Raw genomic sequence first — 23,633 nt, 5'->3', positions numbered from 1 at the left:
CGTGCATCCTTAATGCCATAACCTAACCTTAAGAATATATCATATATGTGCTGAAATCCAGTTTCGCCAAATTAATCATTATAGGTGGCAGAAAATTAGCCTTTAAGAACAATGCTTTATATAAAAATGGCCAAAATCCATTGGGCAATGGGTACCCATCCCGGCCCAACCCGATTAGTGTGGATTTTACCCAACCCCATAGGGAATTCGGGTATTGGGGCAGGTTTTGTCACATGCCCGAATCTGGTGGCGAGTTGCAATTATTGAAGGTTCTGTAATTAGAACATATTGAGCAATAATCGCACACATACTGTAATTTTTCTTTACAAATTTGGCATAATAGTCCAAAAGAATCACCAATGGTTTGGATATCTGTGGATAAATCTTTTCAAGGAGACATTACTTTTGCTAATTTGAATTGAAATGTGATATAAAATGGGTCTATTTCTGTTTATTTATTATAAAAAATAAGATATAAAAAAGCACAAAAAAGGGGGTTTTGGGTCAAGTCTAAGTATCCTATTTGGTTAAGTAGCTTTGGAAGAGTCATAAACCATTGAACCTGAAATGGATTATGAACTTATATATACGTTGAAATCCTATTTTGTTGAAAAAAATTTAAAAAAAAAATAATAATAAGAGAGAGAGAGAGAGAAATTGGCTTTTAGTTTGAAGGTTTGGATGCAAAATCACATTTTTAACTTTAGATCATCCAATCCTATGAATACCAACCGGTATCAGAAACTGAAAAACAATGTGATGTAGAGCTGAAGAAAATTTTTGTTCACCAAGATGTCAAATAAAAGCTGAAACAGATGAATACGGCATTGAGCTGCAAGGAGAAACAATAATTCAAGGTACTAAAATCTGATATAGATTCTTATTATGTAAGCATATAATAGTTACAGTCACAAATTAATTTGTGTAACACAAATCAAATCATTTATGGTTTTCTGAGATGTAAATCTTTTGTTGATGACTTTAACATGTCCATGCAATTATAGTTACCAACATTTACAAACACTTACCTAGGATTTTAAAAACTTTCCAGTAATAAGAGTGAGTCATTGAAACAAATAGTTTAATCGAGTTTTTCATTTGAATTTTATAAATTTAAATAAATAAATAAATAAGGGTCAAGGCTAGGTATCAATGGGTAAAAATCCACATAAAAATTAGGTACAAGTGCTTAACTGATATCGAAATCTGGGTATACATGGATAAAAGGTTGGGGTCAGATTCAGGCATACTCAACCCAAACTCAGTCCATGGCCATCTCTATATATGAGTCTATAGCTAAAGCTCTATGAGATCTTCCCTTTCTTCTGTTCTTTAATTCTCTTAATTGGTGTAACAAATACTGGTTCTAGTAGAATGGTGTAGAGGACCAAAATTTGACAAGAAAGCCCGTTCTATGAAAAGTAAAGAAAGACCATGGACCTTAACAAAAGAAGGCCCAATTCATGAAGTTAAGAAAGACCATGAAGGCCCAAAGTCCCAAAAAGAAGGAAAAAGAAAGAAATAATAATAAAATAAAATAAAAAAAGAAGAGGACCCAATCTTGGTCAGGCCAGAGGACATGCAGCAAGAAGAAGGATCTCGATTAGGCCAGAGGATATGCAGTAAGAAGAATCAACATCAAGGCCCTAGGACTTTGATGTGTCCTTTTGAAACCTTGAGAAAAGGAACTTGGCTGACGTATGGGAAAGCCAAAGTGTATGTTTAGATTTCTAGCAAAAACCATTAAAAAATCTAGAAAAACCAGATATTATCTTTGTAACCCATGGTCCAAGCCCATGGGATCCCGAGTTAATAGTAAGAGAGAAGTGGTTTGACCGATAGGGGAGTGATTTCTGGTGAAAGGAGGATCCCAACGATTTTCCTTGGTTCATATATTTGCTTGAAATGCATGAACCAATGGAAAACTCAATTCCTCCATGTGCATGACATCACCCCACAATTTTCTCTCAGTTGTCGTTTTCAATCAAAGCTGTCGTCCACTGCATTGAGCAGCCCGCCCACTCTTTTGACTTTCCAAGAAGGAATCTTCCATTTGTAACTAAGGACAAACACCCCTTTTGAGTTATAATTGCCTAATTAAGCTAAACCTCTGCCCAATGCACTTTTTTAGGTCCAGAGGACATGGTTTTATCCAGCAGACTAGGGACGTCCTCGCCTGGGGTACCAGACCATGTCCATTATAAAAGAAACACTAAGACATAGCAGAAGAAAGGGGGGGGGGAGAGGGGATTCCAATGGAGGAAAAAGGGGAGAGTTCAGAGGTTCATAAAGATAATTATTAGAGTTTTAAGAGCCTAGCAAGGGAGAGGGGAGAGAAAAGGAACAAAATAAGAGAGTCAAGATGGAGGAATTCGTCCCATATCCTTGAGATCATTCAAAATATCACTTAGTCTCCAAAGAAACATATGCCAAAACATGCACACATCATATATTACCCTCTCCCACAAAATCCTCCTCACCTAACTATCTTGGAAGGCAATGCCCAAACAAAGCTACTTGGACTTGAGTTCCAAATCCAACAAGTCTTATGCAAAAGCACTAAATCTGTGAGAATTGGGGGCCAGGATCCTTGTGGCTGACTCATTCTCATGAAATTCATTTACATAGATGTATATGTATTAAAATGTATATCACAATCTAAGAAACTAACAATTATTTGAAGATATATGTATTGTATAATGTGTTCTTATGTAGGACCTATAGAGGTAAAGAGAAAGGGCAAAACTCCATTGCATAATAAGCATGGAGAAAGATCTTATAGTTCAAGGAATCAACATCCTAGGTTCCATGGATTACAGGCTTAGCACCCTTGGGAACCATGACATCATGTTCGGGGTACCATGACATCACGCTTGGGAAACCAAGTGAAGGAACTCTTTTAAATGTTCACACAATAAAATATAAGCCTTAAATATTCTATTTCAATCTCCTTCTCATTATGAATATTATGAATAATTATTTTACTTATTTCATAAGAGTAAAGGGTCATTTTATGACAATAAAACACTAAGGGTCTATTTGGATACCGCTTATTTGCTGAAAACTAAAAACTTATTGTTAAAAACATTGTAGTAAAATATTTTTTAAAATGCCAAAACACTGTTCATGTGTTTTGTACAAGTTGGTTGGTCTATGAACAATGCCATGGGACCAGCCAAATGCAAACACTAAAACTGCAGTACGCAAACGCACACTTATAATGGTATTTTATTGCTTAGGAGGAATTGCATTTTTGCCTTGAGGAGCTTTATGTGACTTGCACACAAATCAGTTCATATAACAACCTCAATAGGTCGCAAAGAACTGGATCCAGTCCAACGAATCCTTGGAGGCCCAAGATCCCTTATCATCAATGAACTTGGGTACTTTCCAAAAAAGGAACCCACAAATGGAAAAGGTAAGAAGAATGTTGAATTTTGATAAGGAGTTTTTGTATTGAGGCTAGGGATGGCAATTTTTCCCCGCCCCGCTTAACCCGCCCCTCCCTGCTTCGCCCCGCGCGGGTTTTCCCCACCCCGCAAAAGCGGTGGGGCGGGGATGGGGCAAGATTTTAGCCCCGCACCACAGGGCGGGGCGGGGATGGGTTTAGGCTTTTTAGACCCACCCTGCCCCGCCCCTCCCCATCCCTGCCCCGCCCCGCGTTACTAAAAGTTATAATTGTAAAATTTTCATACCCTAAAACCCTACTATTTAAACAAACATATTAATATTATCATATTTTATTCTACCCAATGTGATTCTCTGCCTTTATTTTGTTGTGTTATACTATGAGATTTTTATTTTTTTATTTTTTTTAATGATTATCTTGATAAACACTTGGATATATTATTCAATTTTTTCTAAAAATTGATTTGATTTTATGGGATAAATTTAGTTGTAATTTCAAGTATATTTTTATTAATGAAATAGGTTTCATTAAAAAAATTGTACTAGTTGTAGGGCAAATTAACAAAAAGTAGAGTTTTACGGGGTGGGGCGGGGCTTCGTGGGGCCCCAAGGCGCGGGGATGGGGTGAGAAAGTATTCCCCGTCATGCGGGGCGGGGCGGGGATGGGGTAAGATAAAACCATGCGGGGCGGGGACGAAGACCCCATCCTTCGGCCCCGCCCCGCCCCATTGCCATCCCTAATTGAGGCTATAGGTAAGGGCTTTGAGTGTGGTATGTGCTTGATGTGGCAAAGTAGCATTGATTTACAAGTAGCGTATCATAATAACAACACATGATTTGTGTTATAATTTTTAACATCATAAAGACTATCAAGATGCATATATAAAAATTATCAAGTATTTTCAAAGTACGGCACAACATACTATGAAATTAATTAATAAAACCTATTTTTATGTGGAAAAAAATGGAGTAACACATCACTATATTATTCCTAGAATATTGGATAATTACTGAATGTTCATGCTTCTCCACATTCAGTTAGATTTGCCTTGCGATTTTAGTAGTTATTAGAAATAAGCAGGGGTAGGTGCCTGCTTCAATGTTCTCAAGGATTTCATGAATGTTGGGGATGGAGTTGATTTGTTTTTCACGGCAGCAAATTCACCTGTTTAACCAAGTGGTGGGAAAAGGATTGTGTCAGAGAGAATTGAGAGGCATCTATCAGCAAATTTTGCTAGTCACTCCTTTATTTAACAAAAGGGTCACTTCCTTATTTAACAAAATAGCCAAGCTTATGCATCAATCCGCCTAATTTTCCCAAACAGTATGACCCACTCCACCCCACACCGACTCTCACAAATATGATATTGATTTCCATGCCAATTGACCAAAGTTCAACCGGTTGGTTGAGATGTCAAGTTTTCTTTAAATCAATAAATGTGTGCGTGCGCGCGCGAACAAGCTCATTAGTTTTAAGGATTTGGTTGTATATCACCCGCAGTTAAAAACCCAAAACCTAGAAAAGTCGCATTTTTATCAACAATAGAGTATATAACAATCTCTTTTCCGAGCACTTAGTCCTTTTGCACAGCTAGCAGCCTGGCATACATTTGAAGCAGATGTTGGGCATAAGAATCTACTCTTGATGATCATTGACCTAGTTCTTAGTGGAACTCCAAAGAAGCCATGGCGTCCCTACATGCATATACTTTTTTTATCCTTACAATCTCCTTTTAGCGAGTGAACCCATAAACATTCCTTCTTATCCACCTTCTCTATTGACAAGCCACTGTTTCAATCAATAATCACCATCACCAGATACCAACGAATAAATTTGGGAAAGTTTATTCCAATAACCAAAGTCACCTTGGCTTTGCCTGGTACACGTTTATTTTGGACTCACATTACATGTCATCCATAACAATGAGCTCCAACATGAATTCATAAGAGAAATCTCAATTCCATAAAATTGATGGCCTACGGCCATCTAAAATTAGAAATGCATATCAAAATTCAAAATATTGTACATGCACAAAAAGTTAACAGTAGATGTAGAAAATAAGGCGAATTAACAGCATTTGGTACCAGAATAGTTCCTTAGAACAAGTTTACTGCCACATTTTGGTTTTATCCACACGCATGCAACTTACACGTTCATAAAAGTATCGGTACACATAGTACCTCAACTGGTTTCCTATGATAGTACCACTTAACAACTGCCACCTCTCAGTGCAAGCACCAGATGAAGGACAGAACCACCCTCAATATTGTAGTCTTTAGCTGTTTTGTCATCTCCAAGCTGCTTACCAGCGTAGATAAGCCTGCAATCAGTAATAGTTCTAATGAGATAATAGTTTCAAATCATACAAGACACAGGCACTGACCATTTTTGGCATTGGCTAGCACTCAAACAAAGGCACAGACACAGACCATATTCAGAATTCACATTATTTTCACTAAGAACCAATTGAATGAAATTGATTTATATGAGCAGCAACAGGTTAAATTAGACATTGATTGAAAACAAATTTGGAAGCAACTGTTAAAGATGAAAATTTTTCTTTGCAGAAAATCAAGCAACAGTTAACAACAAATGAAAAAAATTTATGACTAATAGCAATTCAAAAGCATGCAAATAATGTAATTTCCAATCTCATATACAGTCTAGAACTTAGGTGAGATAAAGACCCATGAATGCGACAAAAGCAAGATTCAAATCCTATCAAGAGAGCAAATCCCCAAAAGAACAGAAATGATGCCATCCAATCAAAAAGAAAACAAGTAATAATTTGCAAAAATACACACCCAAATTTTCATTGTCTCAAATGAAATTCTGATTATAGAAAAAAAAAACAAAAAAACAAAAAGTATATATTTTAAATTTATGTGAAAAAGAAACATGTATCAAAAGAATAAATATACTCCGTCTGTCCTATTGTAAATTCTTGGAGTTCTTTGTCAATTTTGGACAACCCCAACATACATGCTTGGAGTTCTTTGTCAATTTCCCATGCTACCATTACTTTTTTGAAAAAGCAACAATATTCTAATACAAAGTCATGCTACCTGTAATATAAAGTGAAGGACATTTTCAAAGCACCATATTTTTAACACCCGACTGATATGTGTCATTTCAAACCAAAACTATAAAGTGGGATGGAGTGAATGCCAAGTATTTACATCCTTTTTGAACCTTACAGCTATGATTAGTTACTAAATAAAGCATATTTCTTTTAAAATGAAGAGGAACCATGCCCACTTTTGGGTGAATGGGTAAAACCTGTACACTGAAGGTCCACCCATAGCCTATATCTGTTTACTCACAGGGTGGTTGTAATAGGAAGCTTTGATCCTTAGCCAACCCATCCACACCATGGAGGTCACTACAGAAGAACTTGCAATAAATAAATGTATAATTATAGTCCACTCAAGTAGAATAATATTTGAAGATAAAGAAAATAAAACCTTTGCTGAACAGGAGGAATTCCTTCTTTTTCCTCAACCCGTTCCTTGATCCGATCAATGGTATCAGTTGGTTCGATATCAATCTCAATTTCTTTTCCTGTCAAAGTCTTCACCTTAATCATAGTTCCTCCCCGAAGTCTCAAAACCAGGTGAAGTGTCGACTCCTTTTGGATGTTGTAATCAGCAAGAGTTCGACCATCTTCCAATTGCTTACCAGCAAAAATCAGCCTCTGTTGGTCCGGGGGGATACCTTCCTTGTCCTGAAAATCATACATTCCAACTTTAGTTAAACATAAATGCCGCAACTTACAGGAGAAAATCAAGATACATTGTTTTTTTTTATATATCCCATCATTTCCACCCGCTACAGCATGCTAAAATAATTGCAAAAGGGAAGAATGTTGTACAGAAGAAAAGCAGGTCACTAAAAAATTGCTAAGGTTCTGTTTCTGGTGTTTATATCTAAGTTGCATTTTTAACTGAACCATCTTTAATTTTTTGCAAAAACCAGAGAACACACAATCATTAAGCTAAGATATCTTTCTCAATTCCAGTCTAATTCCCATTACACTTTCTCAATCAATTCTGTGGTTCTGAGATTTTTCCAGCATCATAGACTTGATAAATCAAAAACATTTCAATATCTAGGCTGCCTATAAGGAGCCTGATGGCATAATTAAACAAAACCTAGAGTTCACAATACGTGATGAAGTGGGTAAATATATTATTAAGTGTTCAAAAGCAGAAATCAAACATATTCTGTACTAGTATGTAATTGATAATAGACTCTAGACACCACCACATAATTAATACTCTCCATAACTTGTAAAAAAATTATAATATTATAAACAAAAAAACAGTGAGTATCACATCAAACAAAATTATAAAGCAACATAATAACACCAAAATAAAATTCATGTCTACCCACAAAAGCTGAATAAATATTGTTAAATGTGCCAAATACACTTAAACACAAAGATCTCCTTAAAGCCTACAAGTGCAAAGCACAAACATGGGCATGATTGAAGTAAAGAACATAATTTCTAAGTATTATATGTAGCTTCTAAGAAAAAGACTCCTAAGTCATAACATATAATCCCCCCCCCCCTTTTTCAAAAAAACAAAAACAAAATTAAAAAATCAAAATTCTCAAATGGTTAAGAGCGCTGTGCAAGTATGAAATAATTAGATGTCATTTACATACTCTTAAATAATTACAATATTCAGTATAACTAAAGCTACTCATCTGTTATGATTTTAGAAAAAAGGGAGGAAAACCCCTAAACTAGGCTACGCTTTTGGGTGAACCAGAACAAATCCAATACTATGATTTTGGGTTAAGGGGAGACAAACAAGAGGACTCGAAGCACGCATATGCACATGCGTGCACACACACAAAGAGATGAAGCCAATTAAACAAGATATTGCTAGTTTTATTTTGAGAGAGAAAGAGAGAGAGAAGGAATTTTCCCAAGTTTTTTATTCATTATTAAAAATCTGCCAATGACCCAATTGGTCTGATGGCACCTCCCTAGGTAGGAGTTGAGGGGAAGGGGAGGGGTTCAAGTAGTAGAGTAGAGCTTTCTAATTATTTCAAAAAAAAATTATTAATTATTAGAAAACCTATTTTAAGATAATTTCCTTGAAATATTAAAAAGGGCATTATTTATAGCACTTTCATCCAAAAGGTGCACCTCAAGCCCAGCAGTAAACACGCTTCATGCTTCAATGACCTAGTTGCGCTTTTAACAACACTAACCGCATAAGCATCCTTTCTTATTAGAAAACCATAAATCACATGCTTTAAAAAAATAATAGTAATAAAAATAAAAAACCCAGGCTATGGACTATTGTAAAGAGGCAGGGTCATCAATTGCCCAATTAGCTACCAAATACACTATACAGTCTTCTTTTTGTTAAAATTCTCTTTCTATAAAATAAAAAGACACAAACTAAATAACTGATATAAAAAAATAAAAATAAAAATCATTAATATCATTAATTTGACTAAATTTTCAATTTAATTACTGGGCAGGAAAATTTAAACTTTCCCCATGTTCAAAAATTCATTACAAGATGCCATGTTTACAAAGCAGACACTAAATTCAATATTGGCTTTAACAATTTGCTCTCTTCACCAATAGCTCTCCTAATTCTTGGATTAGAAAATTAGCAAAACACACACACACACACAAGACTAATTTCAATCTAAAAGAAATCCCTTTTTTTTTCCTGGGATGAATAATCTAATAAAAGCAATCCATGCCCAGAAAGATAATAACCCAAAATATTCACTATTCAGAATCAAAATTCGCAACTTTTCCCTCTTGTTGCTTCAGCAACCAAAAGCATCCATAAAACAACAATATTATTATTATCAAAAAAGAAAAACCCAAAAGCACAATAATATTCGCAAATAAAAAATAAAATAAAATAAAAAAACCCTAGCTTGAAGCTATAAGCAAGACGATCACACAAAAGAACCACAGGTAAAGAATCAAATCAAGAACCAGAAACCCTAAAAAAAAGGCTCCAATTTTAGAATCGCAAACCCTAAAGCGAATTTGAATAAAGATATTTAAGAAAAAAAAAAAAAAAAGGAGGGACCTGGATCTTGGCTTTGACATTGTCGATGGTGTCACTGCTCTCGACCTCGAGAGTGATGGTTTTCCCAGTGAGAGTCTTCACAAAGATCTGCATGTTCTTCTTCTTCTTAGTGTCTCTCTCTCTTTCTTTGATTCTCAAGCAGAGCGAGAGAGAGAACCGGGCTTGGGTTTTTGCTTTGAGAAGCGTGAGTTTGTTTGTTTATATATAGAGAAAGAGAGTATATAATAATAAATTAATAATATCTACAGACTGTGTGCGTGAGTGAGAGATGCTACGATGAATGATGGGCGGCGTAGTACTAGTAGCTCTCTTTTTCTTTTTCTTTTTCTTTTTCTTTTTTATGAACAAAAAATAATAATAATAAGTAATTACATAAGAAAGAATACATTTTAATTTTAATTTTAATAGATTTCCTTGACCTTTTTCTATTTATTATAGGCATATATATATTAATTTTATTATTTAATACATTCTAATTTTTAACTACCTTTTTATTAACCTATTATATATTTTATTAAAATAAGGAATAACACAAGATCGTGATAACAACTCGGGAGGTGGCCTAGTGATAGAAAAGTTATTATGACTTGTTACGCATGTTAGTCTAGGAGTCATGAATTCGAAAAATGGCAAGACTCATTAATGCTTAGAATGTTCCATGTTATAATGCAATTTAATCACACATGCGATCCCTTTATAATTATTATAAAAAAAATTAAAAAAAAAAAAAAAAAAAAAAAAAAAAAAAAAAAGCCCAATCATCAATTTAGGCCTATCAACGCAACTTCTATTACAAGGTGATTTCAAGAATTCTAGTTGTAAGAATTAGATATATCTTGTCCATCCTAACTTGCATTCATTCCAAATAGAAAACATCACTAAAAATGTTCTTTTGGCTAAAGAGGTGGTGGTGCACACATTTGAAAACTCTAAGATAAAAAGAGGCTATATGTAGGCTTAAAATTGGATTCTAGCCAAATGATTGAGATAGGAAAATCCTCTATCTCCCTATCTATTTATTTTGGATGGACAAAACTTAAGTACAGTACCTTAGGTACTGTTTCTTAGGTTCCCTTTTTTTTCTTTTTTTCTTTTTTGAAGAATTAGGTTCCCCTCTTAAGATTTAACTATATAGTTACTTAACTAAAAAATACATTTCCTTCCCATGAGAAAAAATCCACATGGTAAAATCTTAAAAGGGAAACCTAAGAAACAACACTTAAGTACTGTACCTAAGTTTTGCTCATTTTGGAAAGTAAAATCTGGGCAAGGCTAATTAATAGGGAAAGCCACATAGGCAACATCACAAGGCTTTTGTTGCCTAACAATACCACAGGGCTTTAGCTACCTAACAATCCTCTGAATTTGCAATTCACATTTCTTTTGTATTGTTAGGCAACTAAAGCCCTGTGGTATAGCAGTGATTGGGGATTCAGACCATACGAACTGAACCTCACTTCCACCAAACATCCTATTTGATACGGATAATATTACAAATATGAATACTCACTGACGAAAAAGGCATAAAACGACGTACCAAACAAACCCGTCGGTCTTACTTGTGGCCATTGACAAGTGACGACAGTAGGGAGTCTACAGCTCAAAGCTGACGAGGTCAACTTAGGAGGAGATGGAAAGCTAACGACACTAAGCTGAAGGGTATGCACGAGATTGGCGGTTCTAACATAACCTTACTTGGCCTCCATACATGCGTATATAAGGAAATATCTTGTGCCCCACGCTTAGAAAGACTCCTACAAGGAAAGGGTTCAACAAAATACGCTTATAAGGACTCGTATAAGGAAAAGACTTCTAAACCAAGGAAAAGACTTCTAAACCAAGAAAAAGATGTCAACCCTTTACTACTATAAAAGTCTCAATACCCTCACTAACCAAGGTATGCATAATTTCCCCCAGCTCGACACTCTAGAGTAGTGAAAAGTTCTAACTTGACCTTCGGAGGGTATTTGGCCGACACCACACCGATGCTTTTCGTGAGGTCTTCTCTTTTTGTGTTGTGCAGGTATTGTTTCGAGCACTTGAGGACCATATAACTTACTGTTGATTTTTCGGCATCATCAATTGGCGCCGTCTGTGGGAAACTTTAGTGACTTTTAAGCCATACTATCACTTTCTGGACAAAGAGTTGCATCGTACTTACTCGCTCGATGGCGACCACCAACAACGTTTAGGGAGACGAGCCACGACCCACTACCCTGGAGAGGCAAGTCCAAACCCTCACAGCCGCAGTGAAACGTCTCACCAAACAGAATCAAGACCTAGAGGAACAACTACGGCAGAAGAACGCAGTGATGGGTACCCAAGAGAAAGACCAAGAAGGTACCCGTACTGAGAGAAGGGACCAAGAAGGGCCGGAAGGTAGCAATGCCCCAAGTAGACCAAAACGACAGGATATGAGCCGACCATCCGTCACAGATACGGCTCTACCTCACATGGTTGCAGAGATGCAGATGATGAAGGAACGAATGGACTTTATGATAAACACCTTTAGAGGACGAGTATCCAGTGACCTCAACGACTTGGTCCACCGAACTGATTCGCCATTCACTACGTTTGTCAATTCATACCCCCTTCTACCGAAGTTTCGTATGCCGCAGGTAAAAAGCTACGACGGAGCTAAAGACCCTCTAGATCACTTAGAATCCTTCAAGACCCTGATGCACCTTCAAGGGGTTGCGGACGAAATCATATGTAGGGCCTTCCCTACTACGCTGAAGGGGCCGGCAAGAATATGGTTCAGCAGACTAACTCCATCAACACTTTCAAAGAGCTAAGCGCCCAGTTTGCCTCACACTTTATTGGAGGGCATAGGTATAAGATTCCACTGCGTATTTGATGAGTATCAAGCAACGAGAGGATGAGACGTTGAGGTCTTACATAGCTCGCTTTGACAAAAAAGCACTTTCAATCGATGAGGCCGATGATAAGATACTTGTATCTGCATTCACCAATGGGTTACAGAAGGGTAAGTTTCTATTTTCATTATATAAGAACGACCTAATGACTATGTCAGATGTACTTTACAGGGTGACCAAATACATGAATGCTGAAGACGCACTTCTGGCCCAAAAGGAAAGGCCCAAGAAGAAAGAAAGACAGGAGGACACACGGCAAGACAGAGGGCGGAAGATGGCAAGAACGGGAAAACGAAGGGATGACAGGCGCTCCAAGTCTCCTGTGGGGAGGTTCACGAGCTTCACCCCACTGACTGCCCCGATCGACCAAGTCCTGATGTAAATCAAGGACGAAGGATCCCTAACTTTCCCCAGCCAGCTGAAAGGAGATCCCAACAAGCGGTCTAGAGACAAATACTGCTATTTCCACCGTGACCACAGTCATGACACAGCCGATTGCTACGACTTGAAACAGCAGATCGAAGCCTTCATCAAGTAAGGAAAATTACAGAAGTTTGTCAGTAGAGAGAGAATGGATCCACCCCAAGAGCAGGGTCCCCCACGGGACAACGAGTGCCCAAGGCCACCCTTAGGTGACATAAGGATGATTGTGGGAGGCACGGCGATTACCGGTTCGTCCAAAAAGGCTCGAAATACTTATCTCAGAATGGTTCAGAACGTCCAGCTAATGGGCGTCATCCCGAAGATGACACGGATCGACAACCCCGTTATTAGCTTCTCAGAAGAGGATGCTCGACATCTTCACCACCCGTATGATGATGCACTCGTCGTTAGCATCCAGATATGGGACTATAACACGCATCAGGTCTTGGTCGACAACGAAAGCTCCGAGGACATTCTCTACTACCCGGGGTTCCAACAAATGCGGATTAATAGAGAACATCTAGTCCCAATCAACGTTCCACTAGTTGGATTTGGAGGAACAAAAGTATACCCCCTCGGCACAGTCACATTGCTTGTAACAGTTGGAGATTATCCTCAGTAAATCATTAAAGATGTGACATTCCTCGTTGTTGATTGCTCCTCCGTCTATAACGCTATCATAGGACGATCTACCATTAACTCGTGAAAGGCTATAACTTCAACTTACCACCTGATGATCAAATTTCCCACTGAGTATGGAATAGGATTGCGAGGAGATCAGCTAGTTGCACGTGAATGCTATATTGCGATGTTGGAGATGGACGACCATCTACAGACCATGAGTATATAAGAACAGCGAACGGGGGCGGAACTCGTAGAAAGGCTTGAGGAGATACCCCTCGACAGCTCTAGACTTGACAAAACCACAAGGATTGGCACCCTCGCCAGCCCAACTATTCGCCAAGAACTTGTAGCTTTCCTCAAGGAGAACCAAGACGTGTTTGTCTGGAGTCACAAAGACATGCCAGGAATCGACCCTTTAGTCATGGTGCATAGGCTAAATGTGTTGCCTTCTTGTCCGCCCTTACGTCAGAAGAAGCGAGTGTTCGCCCGAGAACGAGCAATAGTAGAAGAAGTTGGCAAGCTACAGAAGGTAGGCTTCATCAGGGAAGTATACTATCCCGATTGGCTTGCAAACATGGTGATGGTCAAGAAAGCCAACGGGAAATGGAGAATGTGCATAGATTTCATGGACCTGAACAAAGCATGCCCCAGGGATAGCTACCCTCTCCCTCGAGTCAACGTACTAGTAGACTTTACAGCTCAGCACCAACTACTGAGCTTCATGGACACCTTTTCAGGTAATAATCAAATACGGATGGACAAGGAAGACCAGGAGAAGAGTTCATTTGTTACCAGTCAAGGCCTCTTCTATTATCAAGTAATGCCATTTGGCCTCAAGAATACGGGTGCGACGTATCAAAGACTCATGAACAAGATGTTTGTGAACCAAATCGGCAGGAATGTTTAGGTCTACATCGTTGACATGTTAGTAAAAAGCCGAAGGGAGGATGACCATTTGTAGGATCTTAAGGAAACATTCGGCACCCTTCGCTCCTACAACATGAAGCTCAATCCGAGTAAGTGCGCGTTTGGAGTGACAACGGGAAAATTCTTAGGGTTTATGGTGTCTCAAAGAGGTATTGAGGCCAACCCAGACAAGATCAGAGCCATAGTAGAAATGGCCCCCCAAAGAACGTAAAAGAAGTACAAAGTTTAAACGGAAAAGTAGCCGCCCTGAACAGGTTCGTGTCAAGGGCGACGGATAAATATTTACCCTTCTTTCGCATGCTGAAGAAGTCTTTTAAGTGGACTGCCAAGTATCAACATGCGTTCGAAGATCTAAAGGCTTACATTTCTTCCCCACCGTTGCTAAGTCCTTTGCGACCTAGAGAATAACTCTTCCTCTATCTGGCCATCTCCCCAACAGCCGTCAGTACGACCTTGGTCAGGGAAGAAGACAAGGTCCAAAAGCCTGTGTACTACGCCAGCCGAGCACTTCGTGGTGCAGAGGAAAGGTATGCATCCATGGAAAAGCTCACCTTCGCTTTAGTTACAGTGGCTCGAAAACTCAAACCATGCTTTCCAGCCCACACAGTGATCTTCCTAACCGACAAGCCCTTACGACGGGCAATGAGCAACCTGGAAGCTGTTGGTCGATTGGCACTATGAGCGATAGAGTTGAGCAAGTTTGACATTCAGTACTGCTTGCGCACCGCAATCAAGGGACAGGTCGTCACCAACTTCATAGCAGAGTTCACTAACGGGGAAGACAAGGGGGCAGATGAATGCCTTCAATGGAGCATACATACAGACGGGTCGTCCAACAGGCAGGCCGACGAAGCAGGTATCGTGCTTCTTTCTCCCGAAGGAGACAAGATTGAATGCATGGTCCGCCTCGAATTCCCTACCATCAATAATGAAGTAGAGTTCGAAACTCTAGTGGCAGGACTCAATCTTGCCAAAGCGGCAGGGGCCACAAGCGTGGTTCTTTATAGGCCTCGTCAATGGGCCCAACCGGGCCTACCTGACCCTTTTTACTTGGCCCATGGGTCTAATGGGTTGGGCTTAACGAGCTGTTGACTAATCAATAGGCTGGGTCGGGCCAGGCTTGATGGAAAAACCCTAGCCTATGGCCCTACCCATGGGCAATGCCCATTTGGGCTTTAGCGGGCTGGGCTAGTGAGGTGGGTTTAATGGGCTACCCATGAGCATTTTTAATAGGTCTTCAATGGGGTTATAAAAATTTAACCAAAAAAATGATAATTATATATTATTACAAACTATCAAATTGAACAATTAAATCTACTAAAAAGATTCTATTAAAAAAAATACTAAGACATACCTCTTAAAAAGGTACTAAAATAAGATTAATTAACTTGTATTGATAAGAATAAATAAGTACATTGAATTAAATATCAACTCTTAAAGGAAATATTTGAAGAATAAAATATCAATTCTTAAAAGAAATATATGAAGAATCAAATATCAACTCATTAAGGAAAGAATTTCTTCCAACCAACGGTAAACCTTTTTTTTTTAAGGAATTTCTTCTATAATTGTAACTTGTAAGGAAATAATTGGAATTTATCAAAGGAAAGAATGACTTTTTTTCCAGAGGCACAGAGGTAGGGTAACAATCATCTTAGTAACTTTGTTTTAAAAATCAAAGCTACTAGACTAATACCAAAATATATATTTATTATGCATATTGTATCACAATCATTCCAGGTATTTAGTGGTTAGGTGTGTGGTCTTAAAGTTTTTATAATGTCTAAAGTTCAATCCCTCACCCACCCAACCCCCAAATTATTTTGTTATAAATTTTGGGCAATGAGTTAGGCTAACGGGTCGGGCTACTGGGCAAGACTAACGGGCCGGCCCATCGGGCGCCCATGGGTAAAGAAACCAACCCATAGCCTGTCCCATTGGACTACTGGACTGCCCACGGGCTTCAATATTACCGGGTTGGGTTACCCATTAGCCTAGTGGGCTAGCGGGCTACTGGGCCAGCCCATGGGTCATGGGCTATTTGATGACCCTTAGTTCTTTATTACGACTCTTAGGTCATCACCAACCGAGTGAATGGAGACTACGAATACAAGGGCGAAAGGATGAAGAAGTACTTGGAGCAAGTAAGGAGAAGGGTGGACGATCTACAGGCCAAGATCATCCAAATCCTCAGAGGAGAGAATGAGTAAGCCGACCGCCTTGCCAAAGCCACCTCAGTAGAACACATGATCACCCTTAATAATGTACTCTCTTTTATTCAGCTCGCTCCACTAATAGATTCCATCGATGTGCAAGAGATAGGTTCTGAAAACAACTGGACCACACCATTAGTCTTCTATTTAAAAAATGGCGTTTTACCAGACAGGAAGGAAGCTGCAAGAAAGCTGAAGGTCCATACAGCGCGATTCATTTTAATAAAGGACGTCTTGTACAAGAGAGGTTTCTCCCACCCATACATAAGGTGTTTGGGTCCTAAAGAAGCGAACTATATTATGAAAAAAGTCCACGAAGGGATTTGTGGAAACCACTCAGGGTCACGGTCGTTGGTACACAAACTAATTCAAGCGAGGTACTACTAGCCCACCATGCAAAAGGATGCTTAAACTTATGTCAAAGCCTGCGACAAGTGTCAAAGGTTCAACAAAATCATCAGACAACCGTCCTAAGAGTTGACCCCAATGACAGCCCCATGGCCATTCGCTTAGTGGGGATTAGACATCATAGGGCCATTCCTAATAGCAGTACGGCAGCTGAAGTTCCTCATAGTGGGCATAGACTACTTCACAAAATGGGTGGAAGTTGAAGCCTTGGCCACCATTACGGAGAAGAATGTGTGAAGTTTCGTCTGGAGATACATTGTATGCAAATTTGGGATCCCTAACGTCTTAGTCTCAGACAACGAGAAACAATTTGACAACGACTCCTTTCGGGATTTTTGCTCGCAGTTAGGGATCAGAAATCACTACCCCTCCCCCGCCCACCCTCAAGCTAACGGACAAGTTGAGCTTATGAACCGATCCTTACTCAAAATTATCAAGACTTAGCTCAAGGGGGCAAAGGGTATATGGCCCGAAAAGCTGCCAAGCATAATATGGGCATACAAGACAACAAAAAGGACACCTACAGGAGAGACACCATTTCGGCTAACATATAGGAGCGAAGCAGTCATTTCAACCGAGGTCGGACTTGTAAGCTACAGGGTAGACAATCATGATGAAGGCAAGAACGACGAGGCTATGCGTCTACAGCTCGATCTAGTTGACAAAGTTAGGGCGACAGCCGAACAAAGACTTGGACGGTACCAAGACTGCATGGCCAAACACAACAATTCCCGAGTCCGACATAGAGACTTTCAAGTTGGAGATCTTGTTCTAAAGAAGGTCATGGGCGTTGCTAGAGGCCCTACCCATGGGAATATCGGCCCCAATTGGGAAGAACCCTACCAAATCACATCATGGTAAAGGAAAGGCACCTACCACCTGAAGGCGCTAGATGAACGGAAGTTGCACCATCTGTGGAACACCGAGCACCTACGGAAGTACTACTAGTAGAGTTGATAGCAGGGAAAGCAACACCTTTCGTTTTCAGTTTACTTTAGTTAATTTTAGCTACACTCCTCAGTTTTCCAGTTTACCTTAATTAATTTTTGCAACAAATACTTTTTAAGTCCAAAGGGCGGGCTTTTTTTTTTCAGAGAACTACTTTTCTACGAATGCATGGTAAGAGGAGTTTTATTTAGATATGACTAATGTGTTTTTCTACAAAATATTATAAAGTCCATAGAGTGGACGAGCTCATCAGTCCATAAATTGGACAAATTTATTACTATCCATAAAGTGGATGAGCTTATTACTAAGTCCATAAAGTGGACGAGTTCATCAGTCCATAAAGTGGACGAGTTCATTAGTCCATAAAGTGGATGAGTTTATTACTAGATCCATAAAGTGGACAAGCTTATTACTAAGTCCATAAAGTGGACGAGTTCGTCATTCCATAAAAGTGGACGAGTTTATGCTAAGTCCATAGAGTGGACGAGCTCATTAGTCCATAAAGTGGACAAATTTATTACTAAGTCCATGAAGTGGACGAGTTCATCAGTCCATAAATTGGACAAATTTATTACTGTCCATAAAGTGGACGAGTTCATTAGTCCATAAAGTGGGCGAGTTCATTAGTCCATAAAGTGGACGAATTTATTACTAAGTCCATAAAGTGGACGAGTTTATTAGTCCATAAAGTGGATGAGTTTATTAGTAAGCTCATAAAATAAACGAGTTCATTCCAAAAGAATGAATTAATAATTGTCCATAAAAGTGTACGAGTTCACAAGTGGACGGGTTTATGATTAAGGTCCATAGAACGAACGAGTTCATCCTGTAGGAATGAGTTAAATGTTGTGAAGTCCATAAATAGACGAGTTCATAAAATCCAAAAAGAGGATGAGTTCATCGCCAAAGTGGACGGCTTCATTATGCAAGGATTACTTAATATCTACAAGAATGACTTAACATGACTTAATATGACCCATAATTAAGGTGGACGAATCCACAAGTAGACGGGTTCATAACTTAGTCAATAAAGATGACGGGTTCATCTCCTAAGGATAAGTTAATCCACAAAGGAACAAGTTTCTTAGCCCACAAAGTAGACGAGTCTATTGTAAAATTTATTGGCCCATAAATGGGTGAGTTTGGAGCAAACGAAACAAAATTCTCAAGTAAAAAAGAACAGATGGATTCACAAGGGCAAGAGAGGAACATACACACATATTGAAAGCAACGAATATAACATGCCATAAATAAAACAGTGCCCAAAAAACAAAAGGGATTGAAACATTGTTCGAAAATTAGATTGAATTTACAACAAGGAAACAAAAAACAAGGTTCAAGAGGCCGGGGGGTCTTGTGACGTCGTCACCCTTGGAAGGAAGGTCTTGAGCTTCTTGAGTTGGAGTATTTGCCGACGAGGTCAGAAGAACGACGGGTTTATCCACAACAGCAGGCTGAGCAAGAACAACGCTATCATCCTCTAGATTCGCCTTAGACTCAGTGAAGTCGTCGTTCTCTTCAAGAGTAGCGTCGCCTGCAGGTGTCGACGACAAAGAGTCATCTATTGAAACCTTAGACAAATCCAAGTGAGGGTAGACGGATTTAACCTGTTTAAGGCAATCCTCAAACCCGTCACCATAGTATTCGGCACAGGAATCAACGAATGTTTGCGACGCCCTAATTCCTTCACGGCGTCAGCCTTAGCTATCTCCACCTAGCTTAAAAAGGCCACCAACTCTTTCTCTGCCGTCTCCTTAGCCTCCTGCTCATTCTTCTTCTGGCGACCCTCCTCCTCCAGCTTCTCCCTCAACTCTTTCACCTCCTAGTTAAGGGTTCGGAGGGCCTTCTTATACTGTTTTTGCCCGTCAGTCATATTCTTGATGCGCTTATGCAGACAGGTGATCACCCTTTCTTTAGCGACGCCCCTATCTCGCAACGCCTTCATTCGAACCAGCGCCTAAAAAACAGGACTTTTGTCAGCTTTTAAGCATAAGAGAGAAATAAACAAAGAAACACAGGAAGAAGCATACCTAAGCAAGGTCAAAAAGACCTGATGCCCCCAGCTCATCCGTCCCTTACTCAACACAAAGGTCAACATCCTTGTCCCTAATGATGGACTCCACCATCTCCAAGGCATAATCCTTGTGAGTGAGAAGACGACGGTTAGGATCCTGAACGACGGGGCCTAACGTCGTCATTAGCCCTTTGCCTGCCTCATGCTTAGGCTAGGGAGGCGACGGCTTCGTGGGAAGCTTCTCCCCAGGAGCAATGGACACCTTTTTGGACTGGCGGTCGTCCTTCCCGTCACCTTTCCTCTTAGCCGCTCCCTTAGTGACGGCCTTAGGAGCTGACGAGGACGTCCCCTCCTTTTCCTTGCTTTTCCCCTCTTCTTTCTTGCGCGCGGCAGTAGCTCTTACTTGTGCTCTCAGTCTAGCTGCCTCCATTTCTATGAAAAGGCAAAAAAAGGATTATTAAGACAAGTGACAACCTTAGAAAAGCCGACGGAAAGAAAGAGAGTGTTAAAGTTGGTGACTTACGCCAACGAGAGTAAGCGTTAATTCGACGGGCTTCTTGTGTTGGCTCGAGTCCCCCGCAGTAGGCATGCAAAGTGTCAAGTCTAATAAGATCCCGACACTTCCGCTTGTCCAACGGGATCTTTGTTACCCTACAAACAAAGTGTCGACGGGGGTTTTTTCCCTACAAAGTGTCAAGTCTAAAAGTATTATTATATATGTGAGGGTTTTTTCCACGCATGCCTTATAACATCATCTGCGTGGGGCGCTTCTCTAACCGATGTGGGACTCCAAGGGTGCGGTGTAAAAGGCTACAAGGCATGCCCTTGGCCCAAAGATCCGTCCACCCAAGGTTCCTACACTCGGGGACGAGGACAAATCCTTGCGGGCTTGGCTCCCCAAAGAGGACAATGAGCCGAGTTTGCGGGGAAAAAACTCCCACATATATAATAATACTTTTAAAAAAAAATTTAGAGCTACGTCCCTGTTGTCCACCAAGTGGTGAGTCACAACATTCACTAGCAGGGGCGGAGCTGCATGTATAAATATATAAATATTTAACATTTTATATTATCCTACAAAAATGGGATTCGGCCCCCCTAAATATTTGAGCTAGTCCAATGATGCTCTTAAAAAATTTTCCAATTGATCTAGTAGTTATAGAAAATGTTTTTATTTTTTTATTTTTTCTCACATTCATTTTTTATTGTAAAATGTGTTCTTGTGTCTGTTAAAGTTTTGGATTATTCATGTCTTTGAATACTTTATTAATTCAATTGAAATTTTCTTACTCACTTTGATAGACAATTTGGTAACTTATATTAAAAATGAAAACTTTAAAGGATTCACTATGAAGGATACTAAGTTATATGTGTATAGATGTATATGTTTGTGCATGTTTATGAAAGTTTGTATAAGCTAATAAATTGATATCATAAGTTGGCCCCCAAACAAAAATTTTTGACTATGCCCTGTTCACTAGGCTATAGTTGAAAGCGATGCCAAGCTTCTCTCCAATCTTCTAAAGTGCAATCAATCCAATTTAAAATAGGTTCCAAGAGAAGCTAACAGAGCAGGCCATGTTTTAGCATCTCTTGGTCGCTCTATAGTTAATTGTTTTGTGTTGGGCTCTTCCCCAAAAGTAGTTTCAAATGTAATTAAGGGTCTGTTTGGATACAGCTGAAAACTGAAACTGAAAACTAAACAACACTGTAGCAAAATAATTTTTAAATGTGTAAATAGTACCATGGGACCCATTTTTAATGAAAAAGTTGTTGAAAAGTGAAATTTGTGGGTCTATAAACAATAAAATTTGTGCTAAAAAGTGGAAAAAGTCAAACTTTGTGGCTACTGTTCATGAATAGTGCATGAACAGTAGCCGTGTTGGTCTCTCAAACGCGTGCAAAAAAAAAAAAAAAAAAAAAGAACAGAAAACGCAAAACATGCGTTTGGGAAACGCAAACGCACTTCCCAAACGCACACTAAAGCTCATGTCCTGAGCCCTCCTTTGTAATCATGTGTTTACTCTCAATAAATGTTTTTATTTTTTGCAGATTATTAAAAAAATTAAATCTTTTAATAAATATTAATTATAGAGGTAAATAAATATCATTTAATATAAAATATGTTTTTACAATAAATTTGTAAATACATACAAATTCATAACATTTTTGACAATTTAGGGAGGTCTCAAGTTCATATGAAAATTTTGTATATATACCTATTTTGACTACCCTAATAAAAATGTTAAATACCTTTACTTGAGAATCACAAGAATTTAGGTTCAACAAAAATAAGAGAAATGCTACATTCATAACTTTTTCACAATAATTGCACAACAAATACTTTGTGATAAGCTGTTACTAATTTTAATTTGGGCTAAATATTGACATCACTTTTTGACCCACCAATAATAGATTGTCACATAAAATTTGTTATGAAAATGTTGTAGACATAGTATTACTCCAAAAATAGTCAAAAAAAATTCTTAACTCCCTAAACATAAATAAATAAATAAAATTTTAGAAGACCATAAATAACAATAATAAAAATTAGCCTAAATAACAACAAAAATAGCACAAACAAAAACAAGATTAGACCAAACAACAAGTGAACAAGTTATTCAACAAAAAGCCTATTCAAAAACAAAAAAATAAAATAAAAATATCTAATAATTCAAATTTGTAACTCGTTTAACCCATTACATAAAAATAATCTATAATTTCATTTTTCTTTAAAAAATGTATTAAGAGAAATATTGGCTCCCATTGGCTTTGCAGTCACAATACTCTCTCTCTCTCTATTAACATTTCAACTCTCTCTCACTTTATTACTCACATCTTAGCATTTTTAATTATCATTTTATCTCCTATCAGTCTTTTTTTTTTCCTTTCCTTTTCTCTTTGTTAGTAAAAAAAAAAAATTGTAATACTTTGTGTATTTGCCTGTTTTTTTTTTTTTTTTTTTTTTTGTAACATTGATATATTCAAATTATCTCATTATTAGATTTTGTATAATTTAAGTTTCTCAGTGACTATTTTAAAAAAAAAAATCTTAGTGATCAAGAGATAAGAAGATGATATTATATTTTTACACCTTGGACCTCTCAGCTAGAAACACTAAAAGGTACCAGTTGAATTACAATACTATTGGCAAGAAGATTGTGTTAATAAACATCCATTTCAATAAGTGGTAAAGAAAACTGTAATTTTGTGTATGTAGATTAGGATTTTTTAGGGGAAAGAGTGATTGTGTATTATTTCTTATTGTGTTATATAATTGTACTAAAACTGTATTAAAATGGGTGGAGCTTACAACCGTAGTATCGTGGTTGTTTGGTAATGGAGAGTAGAGATTAGCAATGGTAGAAGAATTAAATTAATTTTTTTTTTAAGAAAAAAATTCTTATTAAACCTAGTTGCTTAGAGCATTCACATTAGGTCTTATAAATGCCATATGTTGCTAATATTTAGCATCTAACCAGTAAAATGATGCATTACCCAGACTTGTAAACCTAAAAATTTTTACAAGTTCGCTACAATGCTCTCTTACATTTAGAAGTTACTGTAGACTATTGTATTTGTTTTTTAATCCCTTTTATTCTTTCTCTCTCCTCTATGTCAGACTCATTTTCTTTCTCAACTCTCTCTTTCCTCATCATAGTATTCCCTCTCTCTTTGTGACTTACTCTTGTCTCTCACTCTCTCTCTTTGTGCTAGTGG

At 38.3% G+C, this 23,633-nt stretch overlaps 2 protein-coding genes across 4 annotated transcripts in view; one reads left to right on the top strand and one right to left on the bottom strand.

The window, feature by feature from the left end:
- Positions 1 to 9,781, bottom strand: part of LOC115986817 (ubiquitin-NEDD8-like protein RUB2) — a 46,794-nt gene extending 37,013 nt beyond the window's left edge. Inside the window, exons 1-3 of one of the 3 annotated variants that reach the window (XM_031110148.1) lie at positions 9,481 to 9,781; positions 6,874 to 7,133; positions 5,347 to 5,729 (exon numbers count right to left, since the gene is read on the bottom strand). In XM_031110148.1, the coding sequence (XP_030966008.1) occupies positions 5,618 to 5,729; positions 6,874 to 7,133; positions 9,481 to 9,573 (465 nt within the window). In that variant the 5' untranslated portion in view covers positions 9,574 to 9,781 and the 3' untranslated portion in view covers positions 5,347 to 5,617. Of the gene's footprint in view, positions 1 to 5,346; positions 5,730 to 6,873; positions 7,134 to 9,480 lie in introns of those variants that run through there. The other 2 variants (XM_031110147.1, XM_031110149.1) reach the window with 2 other exon arrangements.
- Positions 9,782 to 12,336: 2,555 nt separating this feature from the next.
- Positions 12,337 to 12,738, top strand: LOC115985897. Its single transcript, XM_031108790.1, has one exon. The coding sequence runs from the start codon at positions 12,337 to 12,339 to the stop codon at positions 12,736 to 12,738; it is 402 nt and encodes a 133-aa protein (XP_030964650.1).
- Positions 12,739 to 23,633: the final 10,895 nt, after the last annotated feature.

The sequence above is a fragment of the Quercus lobata genome, chromosome 4 (genome assembly GCF_001633185.2).
Source record: "Quercus lobata isolate SW786 chromosome 4, ValleyOak3.0 Primary Assembly, whole genome shotgun sequence".
In the NCBI taxonomy this organism is placed as follows: domain Eukaryota; kingdom Viridiplantae; phylum Streptophyta; class Magnoliopsida; order Fagales; family Fagaceae; genus Quercus; species Quercus lobata.
The sequence above is the reverse complement of the archived record's forward strand: the minus strand, read 5'-3'. Positions and strand labels throughout refer to the sequence as shown.

Coding starts and splice junctions, on each gene's coding strand:
- LOC115985897 (XM_031108790.1), top strand. CDS start 12,337: ATGAGTATCAAGCAACGAGAGGATGAGACGTTGAGGTCTTACATAGCT.